The 24,828-nt window shown below is 39.6% G+C and overlaps 1 protein-coding gene across 10 annotated transcripts in view; it reads right to left on the reverse strand.

Annotated features, from left to right (window-relative positions):
- Positions 1–319: 319 nt before the first annotated feature.
- The window catches only part of PKIB (cAMP-dependent protein kinase inhibitor beta), a 103,110-nt gene continuing 78,601 nt past the window's right edge, over positions 320–24,828 (reverse strand). For 4 of the 10 annotated variants that reach the window (XM_081529404.1, XM_081529400.1, XM_081529403.1 and 1 more), the window contains 3 exons: positions 8,891–9,127; positions 5,769–5,945; positions 320–611 (listed from right to left, as the gene is read on the reverse strand). In XM_081529404.1, coding sequence (XP_081385530.1) covers positions 544–611; positions 5,769–5,945; positions 8,891–8,924 — 279 coding nt within the window. In that variant the 5' untranslated portion in view covers positions 8,925–9,127 and the 3' untranslated portion in view covers positions 320–543. Of the gene's footprint in view, positions 612–5,768; positions 5,946–8,297; positions 8,394–8,883; positions 9,128–24,828 lie in introns of those variants that run through there. The other 6 variants (XM_081529408.1, XM_081529406.1, XM_081529399.1 and 3 more) reach the window with 3 other exon arrangements.

Consider the following 24,828-nt stretch of genomic DNA (forward strand, 5'->3'; position numbering starts at 1 on the left):
ATATAAACTATTTGTCACAAATTTTCCATTTTAAGAGTCCACATGAAAAATCACAGTATCCATAGACTAGAAGCAAAATACATCAGACAAAAATTTTATAGAGATGTTTGAGCTGTCAAACTTCTACTATTTTCCCAAATCTGTTTAAGGTTTTAGAGGAAAAGTGTTTGGTTTATATTTACCAAGAAATGGTTTATCTGTTACCATAAAAATGGAGTTTAAAATATATCTGGCTTAAGAAATCCAAAAGAGAACAGAGGATTTAGCTGGGTTTATAGACAAAAGATATGTTTTTAAATGATCATACATTCTTAACCTCTCTCTTGGGTGCAGTTTGGAAGTAATCTGCCTTTTAATAACCTACATTGGACATCATGGTTGTAATCCAAGTGAGTAGCATCACAAAAAAATTATCTAATACACACACGTTGCTTAGGGCTGCAATGTTACCATAGTTACTACCAGATCAAACATCTCAGGAAAGCAGGGCCACTAAGTCTTTCACTGTGCAGAAATTCAGCACTTTAGATAGGTAATGAGCCTTCATTTTCCTTCATCTTTGGGCTTTTCCAATTGATCTTGTGCTGTTTCTTCATCTTTCTTTTTCACATCTGAAAAACAGATAAATTTTCATCACATAGAGAATATATTGAAATCTACTTTGTACTATATTGGGGAAAAAACAGTCAGTTTTTCCCTTAGGCACCCTAGTCATTTTCTACTTGATTAGGACATACTTCTTTGCCGTCCATGTAGACGTAGAAACTACACAAAGAAAAGATGTATGGGTCTGTCTCCTAGTTACCTTTCTCTCTTATTCTCCAGAATATCATGTGCCAGGCAACCTTCAAAGGTATTATTACAATCTCCATTTACAGACCATTCTCTTGAAGCATTAAACAGGTTAAGTGACTTGCCCAAAGTCACCGAGCTAGTGAGTGACAAAGCCACAGTTTGGATGCAGACTGATGCCCTTCCCCATCTCCCGATGCTGGATCACACTCTCTCAGCTTCCTCACTTTCCACCTTCTTTGCTGCTAACAGTTAATCTCATTTTCTACTTCATAGGAAAAAAAAAAATCAAAACCATCAGATCAGACAAGCTCAACTTTCTGCCACCAAACCTGTAAAATTACCCCTGCAGTCTAGACGTATTCCTTTTGCCCATATGACCATGGAAGATGTGGTCCTCGGGACTGGCTATGGCTGCTGGAGCCCTGTGCAAAGTGAAAACACAGCACCCCTTATTCAAAAAATATGGAAAATTTCAAGATGACAACCATAGAACAGAACCAAGGGTAAGCCTCACCTGAGCCCAGAGAGGGCCCTGAGCAGCTGCCAGGCCAGCTCACCCTTGGAGCTGATGCTGCTTCCACTGATCAGATCTAATTTCTTCATAATCCGGGATCCTATCCATTTCTGCCTCAACAGCGCTCTTGTGATCATCTCTAAGCTCCTCATTTCATCTGACTTTCACTCTTTCTCCTGGCTCCTTCATTTCCTCAAGTCACTACCATCTTCAAACTGACAACAGCCTCCACTGACTGGTTTTTCTTTTATCCTTCAAAATATATCTTTGGCTGTCATCATTTTAAAATAAGACTTCTGTTTCTACTACTTCTCCAAAATGGGTCCTATCAAAATCATCAGGGGCATCGTTGAAAAGAAATCTAATAGACTATTCTGTTCTCCAACCTACATTCATCAAATATTTATTAAGCACAGGCTACTTCCCTGGTGGCTGAGACAGTAAAGAATCTGCCTGCAATGCAGGAGACCCAGGTTTGATCACTGAGTTAGAAAGATCCCCTGGAGGAGGGTATGGTTACCCACTCCAGTACTCCAGCCTGGAAAATTCCATGGACAGAGGAGCCAAGCAGGCTACAGTCCATGGAATCACAGTCAGACATGACAGAGCAATGAACACATGTACCAAGTAGTGAAGAAAAAACTATACATTCCAACTGTCAAGGAAATTTTCATGAGAAATATGGACAATAACTAAAATGAGTAAATGTATGGCACATGGGAAGTTTAGAAGTGCTACAGAGGAAATTAAAGAACAGGAATTGTCAAGAAGTCTTGGGGCCTGGAGATTGCAATTTTAGATTGGGTTGGCTGGGAATGTCTCACTGAGAAGGGGCCATGTGAGTCAAGACCTGAGGAGGTGAGGGAGTTAGCTAGGTGGGTAGCAGGGAGAAGAGCAGTCCAAGCAGAGAAAACATCAAGGTCAAAGGCAGCAATGTGCAGGAAGGAACTGCCATGGGGACTGTGCAGAGACAGGACAGAAAATGGGGTCACAGGGATACCAAGAAACTAGATCTCTGAGTGAGAAAATGGCAAATTTCTGAACCAGTTTTGAAAGTAGAGCTGACAGCACTTGGATGTCTCATAGGCATTTCAAATGGAGGAAGCAGAAATCACTCCTCTAACCCTTAAAACTGCTTTTCTTCCATGTTGGCCCTTCTCAGTATATGGCATCACCATCTACCCTGTTGCTCCAAGAATTATCTTCTATTTCCCCTCTTCATTATTTGTAGTCATCTCTACCACATCAAGTCCTATGAATTGTGCCTATAAAACATATCCCAAACCCACCCAATTCCATCCATCTTCACAACCTATTCAAGGCCATCATCTTTCACTGGATTTCTGCAACTGTTCCATGGGTAAAAGCTTAACAAACCCTTTCTCCTTCTCTAAGGGCAAATTTGACTTGAGATTAATTTTCTAGCTCTGTTACCCTGGAAACCAGATTATGTTGGAATGTCAGCAAGGTTAGTAAGTGTATGGTAGACATGACCCAAATGGTAAAATACACCTGTACTGAGAGAAACTATATGCTAATTGGCAGGGAATCATAGCACTGGGATTCCATAAAGGTCATGACTCTTGTAACTGAGCATGTCTCTTGCAGTGTCCATGGACTTAAAGGCAAAGTATTAACTCCCTGGGACATGAGGCTTCTAACCCACCATTGCTCCCATTGGTGCAAATCTTGTCGCCCTGCGCCTGAGTTCTCAGTGAGCGGTGGGGTGGGGATGCACAGAGACTAGCCCCCATGACTGCTTATATGGACTTCTGCAAGGACCCACACCGAAGGAAATGATGTCATGTGGCTCTTCTGGCCCGCTGTGTTTCTAAACCTGTATACTTTCGAGCAGACTGGCACCAAATGTGGTCTTATGAGTCTGAACGTTTAATTTGGCCCCCAAAGATTTCCTAATGGGGAGTGCACCTCCTAACTCCACTATAGCTGTTATTTCTGTCCTACAACCCATTCTTCATGTAACAAAGTGGATATTCAAATATTCAAACATGAATATCATCTCCCTCACATTTAGAATAAAATCCTCTTTATTCATCCAGGTTTCTAAAGCCCTAGCAGGGCTATTCCTTGCTTCCTCTCCAATGTCATCTCTACTGTCCATTCTCACCTGCTGCCCTCCAGTTTGGTGGCCAGATTTTATGCTTCTTGACATATCCATCTCATTCCACTCGAAGAGCTTTTTACAAGCTGTTCCTTCTGCAAAGAATGTCCTTCCCTCTTACTTTCCTGCCTGGACCATCCAGTTGTTATTCAAGATATTCCCCTGCCATCAGATTTAAGTTAGAACTTCCTGAATTTCTCAGTCTAAAGGAGCCACCCAGTAACTCTCTACCACAGCATCCTATTTTAATTCTATGATAGAATATATCTCCAGGCAAGAATACTGGAGTGGGTTGCCACTTCCTCCTCTAAGGGATCTTTCTGGCCCAGGGATCAAACCCGGGTATCCCACATTGCCTCACACTTGGCACTGAGATAAATGATGAATCCAGTGAATCGTTAGAGATGGTGGAAGGTGAGAAAGGCCCTCTGGGACATCTAGTTTCCTAAGTTGCCACCCTCTGTCACCTCTTGCTGATATGTTATAGGGCATCATTGTCCTCCCTACCATAGTTATCAATTTGTAAGGGATAGAATAAGACAGATTGTGAATTAAGATTTCAGGCAGGTTAATTTCATATAAGACATAGGATGTCTGACAGCCTAGATTTCTTCCCACTTAAGAATATCAAAAAACAAAAACAAAACAGGACTGATTTGAGGGAAACTTGAAGATATTCCCCAAAATTTCTATTTTTAAATGACTAAAAACATTGAAACCATAGTGTCTGAGACAGACCTCAGATTTTTGTTATTATTAGCAATTGAAAACTGCAATTGCTTTAAAAACAATTTTAAATCCTGAATGTCTGTACTTAGCTAACAACAACAACAAAAAGCAGACCTTAAAGCTATTTATATATAACTTTGTTAGTGACACACTGTCAATACCATCTAAATATATAAACTAACTTCCTTTTGTGTATTCTTTAACACCTGGTGTTATATGTTAATTCACTTTTAACATTTTGATTTTCTTAGTACCTTCAACTTTATTTGAAAATGATTTAAAGGAAAGTATAAAAATAGAAACAGTATGTTTTCAGATAACAGTCTCTCCCAGTGAACAGGATAAAATGAAGACTCTACTGACTTTCGTACAGTATATTTGTTCTCTTTCGTAAATAATGTCAATAAGCTTTAAAGTTCTGTGCATGTGTTTAGGGGTTATCCACTTTAATTAGACTTGTTACACGAACAAGTAACTTATATTCTCTACATTGTTAGTTAAGGATGGCCCTTTAGGCTCTGATAACCATAATCATATTACACTTTTGAACTTAAAAAGCCAAAAACACTACACATATTTTATCTTCTTTATTTCCTTCATCTTTTATCTTATGATAATTTATGGTTATGTATATACCTTTTTTCTATTACTTACAGTGTCACTTAAGAGACATAAAATGACTTTTAAAAAAAAGTGAGGTAACTCAGCCAAAAAAGTGGGTCCAACTAGACTTCAGGGTCTGGCCACAGTGCCAGGCCTAACAAGATACAAGTATTTCATAGAGATAATACCAGGAACATTTGGGAAGTCTGTCACTTTACCAGGAGAAAGTCACCTCCTGAGGCAAAGAACCAAGAGTCCTCCTCTGGGGCTCATATGAATAGGGTGGAAGTATGGAGCCTTCCAGCTCTCTCCTGCCTCACTGTCACTAGGAATACACATCTACACACAAACTGGAGTCCACTCTGAAGTCTAAAATGGGGTACAGTATTATTATATTTATTCTCACAGAACTAAACACTAGAAGATTTAAGAACAGTGTATAAGTAGTGGGGTGAAAGACTCAAGATTTTCCTACAGGGGTTTGATAGCTCTTGCTTTTTCTGAATCCAACTTTTTCTACTGGTTAGAGAAAGACCAACCTTTATACAAACACCCACCTTAAAGTTCTCATCCCTAATTGATAATAAATTTATTCTTAGATATGATAAATAGAAAAGCTTGTAGAATACCACAATGGAGCAGAAGTTTCCACAGTGACTTACCAACGCATGGCAGAAGGAAAATTATCTCTGAGAGCATCTCAAAAATTTCTGTAAGCTGGTTGAAAGAAGGGCTTATAATTGTCCACCTTTGTATTCCCAAACACTAGCACTGTGCATAACTATACATATCCAATGAATAAATAAATGTTCAGTTTCCACATTTACACCAGGAGATTAAAAAGAGAAGTCCACTTTGTGAAACACTGAAAAGATCTACTTAGCTTTAAACGAAAGCTGAGACATCTTAGTAAACAAGTTTAACTAGTTAAAAGGGAGACTGTTACCAAGGAAAGGATGAGGAAGAGAGAAATACTACTGATTCCAAGAGGATTTTGAGTGTTACCTTCCTTCATGGATAGGGCTTCCAGTTTGACGGGCAACTCCGAGGCCCCGCCTGCAGCCGCTGAACCCTGGATGTCTGGGAGAGCATTTCGGCGACCCGCCCGCGCTGATGATGCAAAGTTGCCGACCACAGGCTCCACATCCGTCATTTTGGGTGACTCTGTCCTCATAGTAACATCTACAAATAGAATGTGCACATGAAGACGAAGATGAGCCTATTCCAAGATCCATGTTCACACTAATGGTTAAAAGGCATGGCTACATCAACAACACAGAAGCCTTGAGAATCTAATCACTGACTGTACCCTCCGTCAAGGTCCTGGAGCTTCTATTGGCACATTTGCACAATCACTGAATGGAACAGGGAGGCCTCAGTGGGAGCCAGATGGATATAAATAACTGCGGAGCCCAAAGAAGCCACTTGGATGCTTTAGGGTGCAGTAATCTCTTGCCTTTTGTTCTGCTTTTCTATGGATGGATCAGCCAAATGTGGGCTTGGAAGGAAATGCAAACGGATTTGTTTGGCCACTCCCACGGAGACTCTGCCTGCCAGTATTTGCTTGTGCTTGTTCAGGCTGAAACCAAATCACTATAATTTGTAAGGACCAAACAAAACACACTCTGTTCTTCTTCTTTAGAAATAAGAAATTCAACTTTATCTCACAGCCTTTTTACCCCAGTGGCAGCTGTTTGTCTATCTGCTCTAGCTTCGGGCATAATTTTCAGCAGTCTCATGTTTGTGTTTGGGAGGATAGAACCTGTGTTACCCTTTCTTGCCTTCAAGTGGACATGGCAGTTACTAGTGCCTTCCTAAACATCCTTTATCTTCCTAGCAATTGCCTCTATGAAAGAATTGTCAAGAGACCATTCACTATATAGGGAGGGAGGTAGCAGACATTGCTTATTCTAAAACGAGTCCTCTCTTTCATACGATGTTTTCTAATGAAAACTTTCCTAAGAAGTCAACAATGAATAGTATCTCAGAAGCAGCAGCTGCAGCAGGAATTTTCTCTTTTTTTGAGACCCCATTAAATGCTCGGCTCTCAGCTGGGCCTTGAGAGTACAGAGACATGATTTAGTCTCCATTTCTCGGGGACTTGCACACTCCAAGTGGAGAAGAAAGGATATACACACTAGGATAGATAACATCCTAGCACAGAAAGTGCTGAGTATCAACCAAACAATGAAGAAACTCATCTGTGGCACCTGATGGCCGAAATAAATGAACCTTGACCTACATGAAGCAAATCAAACCTTTCACTGTAGTTACAAGGAAGTGTTTTCCACTCAGTTAACTGCAATTCAGGAAATGGCAAACAAGAAGTGAAAAGAGTCACAGATTATGGTGTGTTTGATATCAGAAACTCATTTTCTTTGGTTCCCAGCACCCCAAAAATGCACACGGAGCTTCATGTGGGCACAGATGTTCTCATCTTTAAAGGAATCATGGTAAAGCCGAGAACAATGCTAGACTTTCAGACGTTGTTTTGGACTTCTGTTGAGTGTTTGCCAATTGTCTGGCATTGACACATCAAGTAACTGGACTATTAGTCAAAAAGAACACTCCATGATAGACTCACAAGATGATATTGGTTAACTGAATTAATTTCTCTGAGTTGCAGTTCCTCACCTATATAATTAGCCTGACTGATTCACAGTATTCTAGTGAAGAACAAATGAGATAAAGAACATGGAAATTGTAACTATAAAACTGTATGTCTGATTATTGGCTTCATTATTCATCTCTCACTAAGTTTTATTTATACCACCACCTCTTATGTATCCCCTTTAGTCCTAACAAGAAACATCTTCTTATTGAAAGACCTCTTGAGTTTTAAAAAAGGGAAACCAGAATTTATTCAATACTACACAAACATTTTCACATGTTTTATCTCAGATAAACCTCCCAATAACCCAATGAGGTAGTGAGGAATAACTCCCACTATATGAATGTGGAAACTGGGGCTCAGAAAGATTAAGTGACTTATTTTAAGTTGAACAACTCCTAACCTAGCACACAAGGTTGCAAATTCAGTTTCGGTTCATTCTGAAAGCAAGATGACATGGATTACTGCAAAACTATCCTTCTAAACTCTGGTGGTATACCCAGACAGCCACACAACAGCCAATTTCGATTCTGCCCTTCATTACTTTTTAAATAGAAAAAATTATGTACAGTTGACCCTTGAATGACACAGGTTTAAACTGCACAAGACCATTTATATGTGGATTTTTTTTTTCAATTAATATGTTCTACAGTGCTACACAATCCATGGTTGGTTGAATCCTGGGATGCAGAGAGTCGACTGTAGGTTGGTGCCCCTAACCTCCATGTTGTTTAAAGGTCAACTCTATACACATTTGTGTTGAAAGAGAAAGAGATTCCCTGTTTTTGCATAGATATTCCTTTCTGGCTTAAACTTTTGGTTATCCACGTGCCCCCATCCCACCCTTATGATAGACAAATTTCAATTAGAGATCACTTCTCTACAGCTTGTGAGGAACACTTGACATTAATTAGGGAACAGACCCCATGTGCAGGCCCCCATTCTGTCTTCAGCCAATTAACATCACACGAGAAGCCATGGCCACCATCAACTGTTTATTTCTAGGAAGCATCTTCATGCTAAGTTTGGAAGAGAAGCTCCATGAATACCTTGATTCTTACTGTCCTGACAGTCCAAAATCTTAACACTAAAGATAACAATAGATATAAGAATACTAAGATACACTCTATAAAATACTTAAATGTTATATATTTCATGTTTAGCAAGATGTGATATGTCAAAGCAGTCTTGAGTTAGAATTTGCATATTGAAAGAAAACTTCCAAAAGGTGGCCTGGAGGGTGGTCATCAACATGAAAGAAAAGAATTCTTAGCTCCAAGATTTTTCGTTGCTATTGACTCGTATTTTGCAAGTTTTTGCTTTTGCCTTTATACTATTATTTCTGCATAAGCTTTCTAAATTAGTCCTTTTTTGTTGATTGGTGTCAGAAAACAAGACCATGACAAAACTATCTAAAAGTTTGCCAATGTTATACTCATTAACTACCATTTTAAGCTCAAAACAAAACTGGTTATGCAGAAGGTCAAACAACAGGTTGCTTCACTGCAGAACTTTCCTTGGTCTGTTTCCAAACTCTTCCTGGGCACCATCTTCCTTTCAGAGCCTGTGACTGACACTGAGTGACCAGGATGTTAGGCTCCACCACCAGACAAGCCCAGCCCCACAGGCTTTCTATAGTGAAGTCATCTGATTTCGGTGACTTAGAGCACCAGGAAGAGCGTCTGAACACACAGGTGGTTCTTAACTGGGCTCTTTAATTTCCTGGTGAGTTTGTTGCAGCATTAGAAATAATCTGAAAGTACATCAAGAAAAGAAGGATTGAATAAATCATACCTATTATATTACTGGATATTATATGGCTCTTAAAAAGAAAGTGTAAGATCCAGTCAGATCTACTTATGGAGATATGTTCTTGATACAATGTGAAATAAAACAAGCTTAAAAAGCAGTATTGACAGCATGGAGGGAAAGGAAAAAAAGTAATGAATATAATGTCATTTGAACTTAAAAAAAGAAGAAAAATTCTAGTTAGGAATTTAAGAGAGAACAAGGAGAATATTAACCACTTTTGGTATCTCCTTACATATTTTAACCTGTAACAAAGTGTTAAAATTAAATAATTTGTAATGGAATTGAAACACATTCACCTGGAAAAACTATGAAATACACAGATACTCTAACATACCAAGGCTCTAAAAGTAACACTTTGACAATTTTACCCAAAATAGTATATCTTCAAGTGAGAGTCTCTCCCCACCCCAATTAGCCATCTTAATTATCTATTGTTACTATCCTATGCAATATTGATTGCATATGCAATCTCTCTCTATATATACACACGTTATATATATATTATGTGTGTGTATAGGGTGCTGCTGCTGCTGCTAAGTCGCTTCAGTCGTGTCCGACTCTGTGCGACCCCATAGACGGCAGCCCACCAGGCTCTGCCGTCCCTGGGATTCTCATCTCATCTGCAGCCCACCAGGCTCCACTGTCCATGAGATTCTCCAGGCAAGAACACTGGAGTGGGCTACCATTTCCTTCTCCAATGCATGAAAGTGAAAAGTGAAAGTGAACTCGCTCAGTCGTGTCCGACTCTTCGCGACCCCTTGGACTGCAGCCTACCAGGCTCCTCCGTCCATGGGATTTTGCAGGCAAGAGGACTGGAGTGGGTTGCCATATACACACATATTATATATATCTATACAGGGCTTCCCAGGTGGCGCTGTGGTAAAGAATCCACCTACCAATGCAGGAGATGCAGGTTTGATCCCTGGGTCAGGAAGATCCCCTGGAGGAGGAAATGGCAACCCACTACAGTGTTCTTGCCTGGGAAATCCGGCAAACTACAGTCCATAGGGTTGCAAAGAGTTGGACATGACTTAGCAACTGAGCATACATATATGTATACACATATATACAAAGTAGAGAGAATTGCTCTCTTCAGTGCTTTGTGATGTTTAAAAAATATATAACCCACAGAAAGATGAGGAAACACTACTACAAAAAACAAGAGATTAACTTCCAGGTTCTTTTAATTTGCTGGGCTTAAAGCTAATTGTGTTTACGTTTGCTAACCAAGGCAGCTGACTCACTAGCAACTCTTCCGCTTTTTCTTCTACATAATTAGCAGTGGAACCTGGATGAGTTCTGTTTTGTCAACTGTGGCTGTTCACAGGAGCTGAAACCATTTGGACGTTGGGAGGTTTCACTGAAGTCCTTGCACAGCCCACCACGAGATAATGCGATTTATAAACTTCTGGGACACAATTTCTTCTCTATTGAAAATACACAATTTCCCAGATGCGTTAACAAAAGACCACTACACAAGCACATATACACAGGTCAGGATCTTTGCAGTCTCCAAAATATGAAAACGCAATGCCACACAGCTGAAGAAGACAAAGATAGTCAAGCTTATAAAAGGAACACTGGAAAATATATATATATATTTATATATAAACCACTAGTCATCTCCCAGTGAGCTCAAAATTGCCTGCTAAGAGTATGTTAGTATGTTATAAACATAGTGTAAACAAGTAGAAATTTTTGCAATCTCTTTCCCTTTCAGCTGATATGGTCCATCTTCTTAGCTCACATTCATGCTTTTCTCAAGCTTCATTATCTGAAGCCAAGGCCACAGGGAGGTGGCTAGCTTTTTTTTCTAATCTCTGCATGCATATCAGTCACCTCATCTCTTACAGTGAAACCACTACTCATTCTGCATGTAGGACTTGAAATAAACTCCTCAACCACTAAATCGTTTCTCTGGAGGTATGAGTCAGGCTATCTGAAAAAGCACTTAAACAGAGGAAGAACGTGCATTTTGGAAAGCCGGTGCTTTTCTGGCCAAAAGACAGAAAGAGGGAGGCACACATACAGTGGTCTCAGCTAATAACCAAATCCCTCATCTCTCTTTCTCCTGCTTTCAATGTCTTAATACCTTATGCTAAAATTTTTGGTTTGATTTTCTGTCTTGGAACATACTAATCTCTTCCAAACAAGGTAAAAGAACAATAACAATTGCCTCTTAGTGTGGCCCAATGAACACAGACAATTATTCATCCAGTCAACATCAAGCTCTTACTATAGCATAAGTACCAGGCCCTGTGCTAGGCTCACAGGATACAAAGAGGAACCCATAGTCCGGTGAGATCAAACACATTCTGATCTTTTCAGTTTACTCCTTGATCTTAAATCTTATTCTTTGGAAATTAAGTAAAAGTATCTGCCTCTAAAAAGTCCTTTAATATGTGCTGCCCTGCTGTGCCTAGTTGCTCAGTCATGTCTGACTCTTTGAAACCCCATGGGCTCTAGCCCTCCAGGTTCCTTTGTCCATGGGATTCTCTAGGCAAGAATACTGGGGTGGGTTGCCATGCCCTCCTCCAGGGGATCTTCCCAACCCAGGGATCGAACCCAGGTCTCTCTCATTGCAGGTGGATTCTTTACCCGCTGAGCTACCAGGGAAGCCCATACTTTAACATATCTCCTATTAAGTTAAATATCAAGACAATCTGAGGCTGAACAGAGCTTACATGGAATGTATACATGTATAAAAATTATTTTTTTAACTTAGAGACCTTTCTCTCTTTGTAATTCCTCCACATACGGCATTTCCATGCCTCCAGTACAAGGGAAAGGGAATTCTATCTTTTGTCTACTGACACACACATTTTTCCCCTCATGCTTAGGTTCTTCCTTGCTAATGATAAGAACAGACTCTTCAATATATATTTGTAGGTGTGTGCTTAGCCACTCAGTTGTGTCCGACTCTTTGTGACCCTATGGACTGGAGGCATGGACATGGACTGGACTGGACTGGACTGGAGTCCTCTGTCCATGTAGACTCTCCAGGCAAGAATACTGGAGTGGGTTGCCACACCCTTCTCCAGGGGATCTTCTCAACCCAGGGATCAAACCCAGGTCTCCTGCATTGCAGGCAGATTCTTTACCATCTGACCCACCAGGGAAGATCACATTTGTAGGTACATAGAAGCTATTCTTATCACAGAAAATTTTTGACTGCTTAAACCTATAAAATTCAAAATGCACAGTCAAACTCATTTTCCCATAATCTTGCAAGTAAAGTAGTAAACATATCTGAGTATCTTTCCTGCACAATGACGCTTGCTATACTAAGCTAGAGCCGCTTAGGATAATAATATAGACTGATGTGGGTATAGATAGAAAAGATTAACTGCAACAAACCATGGAACTCCCTTGAGCGTGGGGGTCACAGTTAATATGGGATTTGCCATGATAAGTGAGGAGGAATTCCCCTACCTCACCTGGAGACCTGGAAAAGTAACATGGCAGGTAGCTCCCCTACATGCATGGAGTAGGAGTGTTTAACTCCAAAAGAGAAAAGAGGACCAGACTTCACAGGGAAAATAGTGTCTGAGTAGGACCCCAGAGAATGAGCAAGCAAGTTTCAGTGAGAGACTGCCCTTGGACCATCCACTTCTCATCTTGGCCCTTTCCAACCACACTTGTACACAAAGTGTTCTTAGATTTCAAAAGGGGCACAAAGACTCTCCAAGCTCACAGAAGCCCAATTTTGCCCCAGTGACAAAATCATACAATTTTGATATTCATATGGTTTGTCTACACCCTTCCTCTCTCAGAGTGAACACAGGGGCCTGAGAAGTCAGTTCCCCTTTTACTGAGACGGTGGTTTTTAAATGTCAAGTGACTTTTGATGACGTCAGTAGGAAGGAGAAAAGGGGAAGTTGACTCTGACCAATGTGGTCACAGTAGAAATGGCTCTATATCCCTCTGCCTGGTACATGGGCTGTAACACAGATGCCCAATAAATTCATTAAATATTGAATTAATAGCTGACACCTATACATTATGAGTAGGCAAACATGGTCAGTGAAGGTGCTTTTAATTATTAATACTATTAATAAAAGCTGAAAGTTCAGTTATTAAATATTACAATGAAATCTGTTGCATTAACATTAAAATAGCTTTGGAGGTAGGCTGTGGACTCTGGCAAATACAATGCCTTGCAGGTGTAGTAACACTGTTTGTCAAATGCAGAGTAGTAGCTAATGCACAAACTCTTATAGAAAGCACCCTCATCCAGGGCATCTGAGAGTTATACTCTCTAGATACCAACCCTCTAGAAAAGACCCATATACATTAAACTGTGAACAGCCTTGCAGGACCATTCAATCTTGTCTGAAACATCTGTAAGACATCTGTTCCATATCAAAAGGATATTTGTTCATATTTGGTCCTTTCCAAAACATCCATGGAGACATTTACTTGGTCCATATGAAAGGTCCATATTTCGTCATCTCCCAAACCATTTGGCATCAACCCAATATGCTCACAGATGCTTCCCAGGAGGCAAAGTGGTAAAGAATCTTCCTGCTAATTCAGGAGACCGAGATTCAGTCCCTGGGTCAGGAAGATCCCCTGGAGAAGGAAATGGCAACTCATTCCAATATTCATTCTTGCCTGGAGAATCCCATGGACAGAGAAGCCTGGTGGGCTATGGTCTATGGAGTCACATGAGTCAGACATGACTGAGCACACCCAGAAATTTCAAAGATCTTTAGAGGTGGACCAAATATCTCATGGAGTTTTGGACAGGACCAAATGTCTGCTAACCATGAACAGACTTGTCAACAAAGTCAGTTACATCCAATCCATCAGCTTTCCCTTGCACAAACATGAAATCCTCTAATACTTTAGAAGATGACATTCTATAGTCTTAACTTACCCAGCTAATTCTCCTTTACCATTTTCATTCTCAATGAGAGGAAAAACAAAGCCCTTTTATCTGCTGCGTTTATTTTCTTTGCCTACGATTACTATCAACAGTGAAATAGTGATGATGAAAAAGAGCCTTGTAACGACTCTTCCAATTTAAAGGTAATTTAAAGTAATAACTTAAGCTCAGACACTTTCAACTGCATGCTTTTATTTCAGAAAACTTCATAACATATATGTATATGCTTATCTGTGTTCCAAAGGAAAAATGCATTGATACAGAAAAACAGAACTCTTTTTACAAAAATATATACGTACTAATGCGTATCATAGCTATCAAAGTAATTATTTTCAGAAGCTACATATTTATTCCACCTCCCAAAATATTTTTGTGACTTCGTAAGTGCAACTCACTTTATATTCATAGAAAATGTAATGATAAAATAATATAATATTTAAAATACATTATGTTTTATACTTTTAAATTATTAATATCAACTGCATGTCCCATTTGTTCATCCATTTCTTTCACTGCACTTCAGGTTCTTTTCAAAGCCTCCTTAAGTAGTTTAGATCTGCATGTATTCAGAAGAAAACTACTGCACACGAAGGTTTCAGAGTGGAGTTGTGAGCAGTGACAGCGTTACTAAATGGCACTAGTACATCCTTGGAATGAGTGCCCTTAAATTAGCTCTCATGGTTGTTCAGAAGTCCATATGGTGCAATGAAATGTCTGTTCACCTGAAAGTGAGCAACCCTGATGCTGAATCCTGCTCTGTTTTCCATCAGACTTGCAACTTCCAGCAAGGCTTCCCAGTTAATTAAGTCTCCACATTTATCCGAAGTAGGATTAAAAGTATCTAGTCTACCACCTTGAACCAAACTAATGAATATAAATGATAAATGTGTTTAGTTAACAACTGCCCAAGCAAAATTTTGTTTAGAAATCAGTCATATTAATTTATAGGCACTATAATAGATTATCATTATGAACATCAATTACCCTGTTAAACCATGGTGTGGATGCGGCTCTAGAGACAGTGTCTGATGTTGTGAGTTATAAAGACAAAAAGGAATTCACACTGAGACACTGCCAGAAACTTGGTGTTTAAAAAAAGAAAGAGAATAATAATTAAAAAAAAAGTTATTTACAATCTCCCTTCCTCCATCTGTATTGTCCATCTCAGCCACACACACACACACCCCGCAAAGTTGGCTACCTTTCTGCCACATCTGTACCACATTAAGCCACCTGTCAGGGAAAGTCCTCTCTCTCTTATTCTGTTCATTAAGACAGTTTCTCCAAGAAGGTGAACTCTCCATACACTTGAAGTAACAAACCCTGTTTAAGTGTTTCCTTAACAGGTAATATAGGACTGAAATTCTCAATTTCTTCATGATTTCTGAAAAATAATTCTTCACCTGAGTAATAACATAATGACATAATATGGTGAGGAAAGAAGGGCCACAGAAGATCATATATGAGAGGGATCTGCCTTCGCAGAGAGACTCGTCCTGACCACACCATTCAGTGGCATCTCCTCCCCGGAGTTCCTAAGCTTCGCTGCCTTGCTCTCCTTTCCCTGTGTCCTTAGGAGCCTCCAACATATATTATCATTCATTAGGATTGTGCTTGTTATTTACTGTCTGTCTCCCTCTACTCGGATGTAAGCTCTACAAAGGCAGAGGTTTGTGTAGATTTTTTTCATTGATAAATACAATAAAACTATGCCTGGCACTTAGTAGGTACTCCATAAAATGTGTTTATCAAGTGAAACAATTATCTTTCAACTTTTACTTTTCAAAGTGAATTTTCTTTTTGCATATGAAAATAATGTATGTTCATTATTGGGGGAAAATGACCATTTTGAAAAGTATCAAAGAGAGGAAACACATCGCCTAAAATTTCAGAGTTTATACCAACTATGTAAAATATGCATAGCCAAAAGTCAAACACAATAGCAAAAGTAAGAGTTAATGACTGAAATCATTCACAAACTTCCTAATGAAATTGAATACATAATGTTAATATATAGGTAAGAGACTTTAAGTGTATACAAGTTTAAAAGTTCCAGTATGAGTTTTTCTTCTATTTCCTCAAGTCAAAGGAAAAGTCTCTGGGATGTCTCTTAATGTTTTTTTGAATGAGTTTAATTTTCATCTTTCTTCTTCCTTCCAACTGAGAAAAGCAGGGAAATGATTGAACCTTTTCAAGTTCTGATTTGTTCTGTGAGTTCTCTTCAGTATTTTATTTTTCTTTACAGAAGAAGAAATCATTGTAGAGTTTCATCAAGCCCAATATTCAGTCAAGATCACAGTGAGGAAAATTTTTAAATTGTTTTGAGAATTTTTCTGGGTCATATAGGCAAAAGAAATTCCCAATAAAATAGCAAGTGCTTCAGAAAGAAAAATCATACCATTGAAATATTTTTGTTCATCAAATTATGTATATTCATATCAACCTACAATTAATAGAAGGAAAATTATTTACATGAATGCATTTAGGTTTTACAAAGAACTTTTTAAAAATAAAAAATTTTATTTTTATGTTATATAAGCTCAACAGAAAAAAAGTCATGAAAACTGTATCTAAAATATATTCAACCAACATAACAAATAAAAACATTCAAAATCTATACATAAATGTGTGTATATATATATATACACACACACACACACACACACACACATACATACAAATTAATTTAAAAATATATGCACAGAAAAACATGGCAGGGGAAATACACCAAAATTTTAGCAGTAGGTACTTTCCTAGTAGTATTATTATAAATGTTTTATATTTTTTCTTTGAACTTTATTGTGTTTTCCAAATTTTCTGTAATGAAGATTTTCATATATGAAAAATGGCATAAGCATATGTTGAGTACACACTCTGTCAAAGCCCTTCAATGAGAATAAGCTCATGCAATCCTGTGCTGTGGGGAAGTCATTGCTGTCTTCATTGTGAAGGAGAGGAAACCGAGGATCACTGAAGCAAAATGGTTTGGCTACAAGCAACCCAGCTAGCAAGTGACAGACGCAAGACCAGAACTCATTTTATCTGACACCTCATCCCTTGCTCCTTCTATTACATCTCACCAAACATTTGTTGAACGAAGACTCAGTCTTCGTTCAACAAACTGTTAATATGCATCTAATATACCCTAAAGTCAGTGCAGAATTCTGGGTAAATAGTGCCAAATAAGACTAAAGACTGTGACAATCACAGTGAGGATACGCAAAAGAAGCATAATACGAGGTTCTCACTCTAGAAGAAAGAGTCTGTGACCTAATGTACAAACAAAATACATGCATATTAAAAGAACGGGCTTCCCTGGTGGCTCAGTGGTAAAGAATCCACATGCCAACGCAGGAGATGGGATCGGTTCCTGAGTCAGGAAGATCCCCTGGAGAAGGAAATGGCAACCTTCTCCAGCATCCTTTCCTGGGAAATTCCATGGGCAGAGGAACCTGGCAGGCTTCAGTCCATGGGTTCACAACAGAGTCAGGACACAACTTAGAGCCTAAACAACAATAATATTAAAAGAAATGTAAAAATAGAAGTCAATGTGCGATATATTTAAATAAGTGGTATAAATGGAAAATACTATAACAAATGTAGAAATGTTATTGAATTTGTGGGGCAATTAAGAAAGACTTCACAGAAGCCATAGAACACATATTAATATATTTGGGAGGATAGAAAGAAAATAAAAAGGTTTTACCAAGCCAAAGAAATATCTTTAGCTAAATCATGAAGATGGGAGTATGGAAGGCAAGTTACAAATAAAGGAAAAGGAAACAGTAGCTATAATAGAGCATTATGCCACAAAGATTTGGGAAAACAAGTTGGAACACAGTCAAAACTGGAACCCAAGTTACGATGAATTTCATTATAAAGGAGACTGCATTTATTCCTGTGAGCCCTAGGGAACCATGAGAACTCCCAAGTCACATAATAAAGATGTGTACAAGGTGCACTGTCTGAAAATTGAGACTGGTGTGAAGGAGATTAGAAGCCTATTAAAAAGAAATATTTGTAAGAAAACCCACCATAAGAGGAATAAATTTAAAAAAGTGTAAATGCAACAAACCAAGAATAGCTTCATTTCTTAAAAGGAAGGAAAAAAGGCGGCACCATCGGTCCTGAAGATTCTTTACAAGGTTTGAGAATTTGATACTTTCAGACATGACAATTCATTACAGAGTATGAGTTATTAAAACAGTGTAACATTCTTCAAGGACAGGCAAATAGAAAAATATACTAAAACAGATTCCAAAAATAGACACATATGCATATGGTCCCTTGATTTGTGACAAAGGATGTAACTACTAATGTGGTCTTTGTAACTATTGTAAGGATTTAAACTATTGCTGATTATCTTGGAGGATTCACAGAAAGATACCATCAATATCTAGGTTTCTGTCAATCATGGGAAAAATGATTTTTAAAATAATATATGACTATATACAAATACAGTAAAATTGTAGGATTAGTAAATAGACGTTCAAGTTATGGTGTCTTCCTGTGAATCTTGTTGAAGGAACATGGTATAACCTCCACTTGATTTCAATAATTATTAACAGTTTGCTATATTTAATCTCTCTCTCTAAGCATATACACATACACACACACGGAATTTTTGTTCAACCACCTGAAAGCAAGCTGCTAATAACCCAACACTTTTATATCTAAATATTTTAGCATGTATCTCTTAAGAATTACATTCCTCTGTATTGGTGGCTGAGACTGTAAAGAATCTGCCTGCAATGCGGGAGACCCAGGTTCTGTCCCCAGGTTGAGAAGATCCACTGGAGAAGGGCATGGCAACCCACTCCAGCATTCTTGCCTGGAGAATTCCATGGACAGAGGAGCCTGGTGGGCTATCCATGGGGTTTCAAAGAGTTGGACACAAGAGAGTGACTAACACTTTCACTTCACTTCATTAGTTTAGTTCAGTTCAGTTCAGTCACTCCAGTCGTGTCCGACTCTTTGCGACCTCATGCACGCCAGGCTTCCCGGTCCATCACCAACTCCTGAAGCTTGCTCAAACTCATGTCCATTGAGTCGGTGATGCCATCCAACCATCTCATCCTCTGTTGTCCCCTTCTCCTTCTGCCTTCAATCTTTCCCAGCCTCAGGGTCTTTTCCAATCAGTCAGTTCTTTGCATCAGGTGACCAAAGTATTGGAGCTTCAGCTTCAGCATCAGTCCTTCTGATGAATATTCAGGACTGATTTCCTTTAGGATTGACTGGTTTGAATTTCCACAATGTTCTTTTTTGCACATTGCTATTAAGACATGCATGCGTGCTAAGTCACTTCAGTCATGTCCAACTGAATTATGACATAAAGTCTCCCCTTTTTCCTGGATATAATCCAGCCTTTAGGAATTTTTGCATGGGGATAGATACTGGTTTTTGCATGTCTGAAAAAAATCTATTTTATTTTCATTCTTGCAAGGTATGCCACTCTAGGTTGAAGCTGCCTTCTACAAGCGCTTCACAATACTAGCCTACTTTATTTCATTTTTGCTGTTAAGAACTTTTCTGATTGTAATGATTAATTATGGTCAACTTGAAATAGGCTACAGGGTACTGAGATATTTGTTTAATTATTATTCTGGGTGTGCCCATGAGGTATTTCTGGATGAGATTAACATTTGAATCAACAGAATGAGCAAAGCAGATTGCCTGCCCCAATGTAATCTAATCCATTGAAGGCCTTACTGGAACAAAAGGCTGAGTAAGAGAATATGCTCTTTGTGCCTGTATTCTGTTAAGGTATCCATCCATGTCCCCCTACCTCCAGATTCAGACTTGACTGGAACTTACACTATCCGCTCTCCTGCTTCTCAGGCCTTATACCCAGAGCAGAACAACACTATCAGCTCCTGGGTCTCCAGTCTGCTGACTGCAGGGGTTGGGATTTCTCAGTCTCCATAATAACATGAGTCTATTATAATAAATAGTCACAAATAACTTAAAGGGCTTCCCTCATATATCAGTCAGTAAAGAATCTGCCTGCAATGCAGGAGACCCAGGTTCGATTCCTGGGTTGGGAAGATCCCCTGGAGAAGGAAATGGCAACCCACTCTAGTATTCTTGCCTGGAGAATCCCATGGACAGAGGAGCCTGGCAGGCTACAGTTCATGGGGTTGCAAGAGTCAGACATGACTTTAGCAACTAAACCACCACCATTATAATAAATAGATATATATTTACATCTAATACATACATATATTAGGTCTTCATCTGTGCCTAACCTGTTGTATAAGCTATATATCAAGTTTTAATTTCTAATTATTATATTTTTCATTTTTAGACAATGTGTTTTTCAAGTCTGCTTCGTTATAGTATCTTATTCCTTAGTCACAACTTAAATATACTGACTTCTCTTCAAATATACTAAACTTATTTTTTTGATGCTATATAAATAATTCCAATATCTGAATTCTTTATAGTCTGATTACTGCTTATTGTTTATGTAGACTCTTTCTCATGGTAAATGTCCTTTCTTTGCATGTTTTACAATTTGGGATTGTGATCTCATGTCATGTCTTTTTTTTTTTTTTTTTAAGCGTTTTCCTTGAAATTACGTGAGACCTGAGTTAAAGTATTTTTTTCTACATAGGCTCTGAATTTGCCTTCACTGGGTATCTGGGGCACTACCAAACTGGTTTGCTTTAAATTCTCAGCATGGAATTTTTCACATTATACAGATGACAGAGCTGCAAACCTGAGTGAGGCTTCACTTTTGGTCATAAATGACGGAGCTATCCCTTCTTCCCTTTGCCACCCAAGGCAAGGCCAAGACTGGCAGGTATTCTTCCTCCCTTTGTTTGAAGGTTAGGGGTTGCGATATCACCCTTTGAGCAGACTAAACCTTTATCTCAATCTGATTTCCCAACTTGAGCGGGTCCAAAGTTTCTTTTCTTTTCCCCAGATCATAGCTCTTTAAAACAGAAGCTGTGAATCACTAGGAAACCCAGGGAAGCCTCTGGGTACAGGACTAACCTGCCTCTAGACCTGCGGTTTCTCATTGTTCTGGGTTCATGAAGTATTCTCTTATTTGCCAATACAAACACTCACTTAAAAAGACTTTCAAAAATATTTTATCCTACATTTTAGGGTGCTGCGTACTAAGATTTTTTTTTAAAGGACATGAAGCCTTCCATAGTGTCAGTAAAGGAAGTTCTAAGTTTCAATAATTTTTGATCCAAGTAACAGCAAGATATTCATTTTACTCAGTCATAAAAAAAATGTACAATAATACAACCGCATTCTTCTTTAATAGAACTTATTTTAACTTGCAGATCCCTATTCTTCCTTCATAGCAGAAAATAGTCTTGTGATTCAAAGTAAAATTATTACTTCCACATTAAAATTTCTTCTCTCTGGTGTACATTTCCAACCAATTCACGATCATCCACAAGATTCATTTTTCCAGGAGGTGTAAGGCCTAAAATTAAGCCTCAATATTACAAGCTGACCTGATATCTACAAAACCTAGAAGGGCTTCAAATGGCTAAATCGTAAGTTTCCCTCCACACTCTGCTCCTGTGGATATTGTATCCTAACTAAATAACCCTCTTTATCAGTTCCTGCTTATTCCTGAGTGGTGGTTTGTGGTTTCCTATCAGCCTATAGAACTATTCAAACAAGTCAATCACAGCCTCTTGTGAGAACCAGAAGGCACCACACCCTCTTGTTACTATAAAGTCCGCCTCCCACAGTCCTTGGTCTTTCACTCTGTTTCTAAGTATGGTGCCCATAAGGCTCTGCATAGCATACAGCATCCTTCTCCCTGGGCTGTGAATAGATGTGACTAATAGTGTGCTGTTAAGTGTTGTGTGTTTAGCCATTCCCATATCCTCAAGACACGAATCTTTCCCTAATCAGTGACGTTAATAAGAGGCAATAAAAACCCTGCTGTCGACCCAGAGAACAGACCTATGGATACAGGGGATGGGGGAGGAAGGGGAGGGTGGGATGTATGGAGAGAGTAACACGGGAACGTATACACGACCATATGTAAAATAGATAGCCGATAGGAATTTGCTGTATGGCTCAGGGAGCTCAAACCAAGGCTGTGTAACAGCCTAGAGGGGTGGGATGGGGAGGGAGGTGGGAAGGAGGTTTAAGAGGGAGGGGACATAGGTATACCTATGGCTGATCCATGTTGATGTTTGGAAGAAAACCACACAATATGGTAAGGCAATTATCCTTCAATTAAAAAGAAATAAATTTAATTAAAAAAAAACAAACCTCTGCTGTCATGAACCAGACAACATACCCAATTGAGGACACCTAGTCAGTTTTAATTAACTGTTCTCGGTCAACTTGTCTGCTTCCATGATATGACGCAGGTTGGCTGAGATGGAACCAGCGATTTCTGGCAGGTTTGAACTACGTCCCATGTTGGCACTCGGTTGTGTTTGTCAGTCACTGCTCTCGTTTGGCGCCTATATGCTCTGTCTCCGAGAAGAGAGCTGTTAATTGACTATACCCAGCACAATGGTGCTGTCAGGTTTAGTCTGTATTTGGCAGGTGATCTCTGAGGCTCCCACCCGTAAAGGCATGAAAACATAGCACCAGAACCAGTCGGTACTTCAGTCTTGTTTACCAAGGTCAGGCTAGGTCATTGAGTCTAGCCTGGTGACTGTCACTGGCCGCCTGGAGAAGCTATACAGACACTGTAACTGTACCCCTGTGAGACAGGCCCAGAGACAACCTTTGGTGAGGTTTGTGAAACGAAAGGAGCCCGCCACCCCACACAGAATTAAGCATGGTATCCCAGTGATGCTGTTCACCAAGGGCAGCGACCTTGCTGCTTTCCTGTGCTGTCACATCCCTTGCTGCAGTTGCTTGGGCTCTCCCGACCCCCAGGGTTATCGAGGTGTACATGGTGGCCTGTGGCCCAGGGGCTGGTGAAATAAACCAAGGGTGGGAGGGAGGAAGGAGCCCTTGGTACTCAACTGCTGTGCTGTGCTTAGTCGCTCAGTGGTGTCTGACTCTTAGAGACTCCACAGACTGCAACCCGCCAGGCTCCTCTCTCCACGGGGATTCTCCAGGCAAGAATACCGGAGTGGGTTGCCATGCCCTCCTTCAGGGTATCTTCCCAACCCAGAGATTGAACCCAAGTGTCCGGCACTTCAGGTGGATTCTTTACAGTCTGAGCCACCAGGGAAGCCCAAGAATACTGGAGTGGGTTAGCCTATCCCTTCTCCAAGGGACCTTCCCGACCCAGGATTTGAACTTGGGATTCGCGTTGCAGGCAGATTCTTTACCAGCTGAGCTACCAGGGAAGCCCCACTCAACTGCTCTCCTGATGCAAAACCCATAGCCAATGCACCTAGGCTTTGCTTAGTACTGCTGCTTTCCAGAATACCAGAGGGCTGAGCTTGCAGTCAGGGGCCTTATGGCCTCCATCCGAGTCACGGATAAAATGACTCTACTTGATATGGACCCTTACCCAAGGGATACTGACATTCCCTGGAGGAAGAGGTGCTCACTGATGAGGAAGGCCATTCGGCCCCTCAGCCTTTCCCCATAACCACCCAGAAGGTCTGCACCACTGGTGATTGTGCAGACACAAACTGAAAACCGCAACTTTACATGGCTAGAAAACCAAAATATTCCCAGGAAATTTGTACAGAGGAAAAGAGAAAAGAAAAGCAAGATAAGAAGCCCACATGCTAGGAAAGGGACCAGAGCAGAGGATGGTTTTGATCCATCACGCTTGGGTTGTAGGCCCAGCACTCTTTCCCTGTACCACTCTGCTGCCAATGTCTATTGCAACAAAGCTCTTGACTCTTGGGATTATAGGGAAGCCCTTGTGATATCAGGAAGAGGTTAATTCAAATCAAACCCAATCTAAGCCCAGGGCCTTAAAACCATATAAATCAGCCATTTCAACTCTGATATTACTAATTTGAGGGTCTCCAGAGGAAGTAACTTACAAATGTAATCAAAGTAGAGAGGATCATCCCTCACCCCCAAGTATATCCAGTGACCAAAAACAATATAAAGATAAACAAAATCAGGAAAGAAAGAAACCTTGATACAAAAACAACCTAAAACAAATGTCTACAATTTGACCCAACTGAAAATTCAAAATTTACTGAATGGATTTACATAGCGAATGATGAGAGTTCACTCATCATTCAAAGGCTCCTGTGCCTTTCACAATGGGCTTAAATTAACTCTAATATCTGCTGAAATTCACCAAGTGGCAAACCTTTATGGCTTTAACCAATACTAGGGCTAAAATTACAATTATACCTGAGAATCCCATTAATTTAAACATCGTATCTCCCATAATGGGGTATTTACTTAGGAGAGTCACTGAACATAAAAGAGAGGACAAATAGGTATGCCTCACCTTAAACTTCAGAATTTTTTGTCTTGCTTAAATTCCCCATGGTTATAGCACTCATTGCTCTAAAATATCTCATAGGCATGGGCATGGACACTCTGACCCAATGAAAAATAAATGAAAATCAAATTCAGGCTTTGACACTTATAAATTGACTTGACAAAATAAGAACCCATGACTTCCCCCATCCCTTCCCCCAGTTAAAATCGTTAACATGACTCAAGGTAATTTAAAACAAGGTCTACAGGGATTAAAATTTGTTCTATAAGAGGAACTGAGTGAAGGGTTGTTATCCCCACTGCTTCTCCATTTAACAGTCCTATTTGGCCTGTTCTTAAATGTGGAACAGAAGAATGGTACCTCAAAGTGGATTGCTGCAACAGTAAAACCATGGTCC

Source organism: Giraffa tippelskirchi, chromosome 9 (assembly GCF_054371585.1).
Source record: "Giraffa tippelskirchi isolate mGirTip1 chromosome 9, T2T-mGirTip1v1.2.pri, whole genome shotgun sequence".
In the NCBI taxonomy this organism is placed as follows: Eukaryota; Metazoa; Chordata; class Mammalia; order Artiodactyla; family Giraffidae; genus Giraffa; species Giraffa tippelskirchi.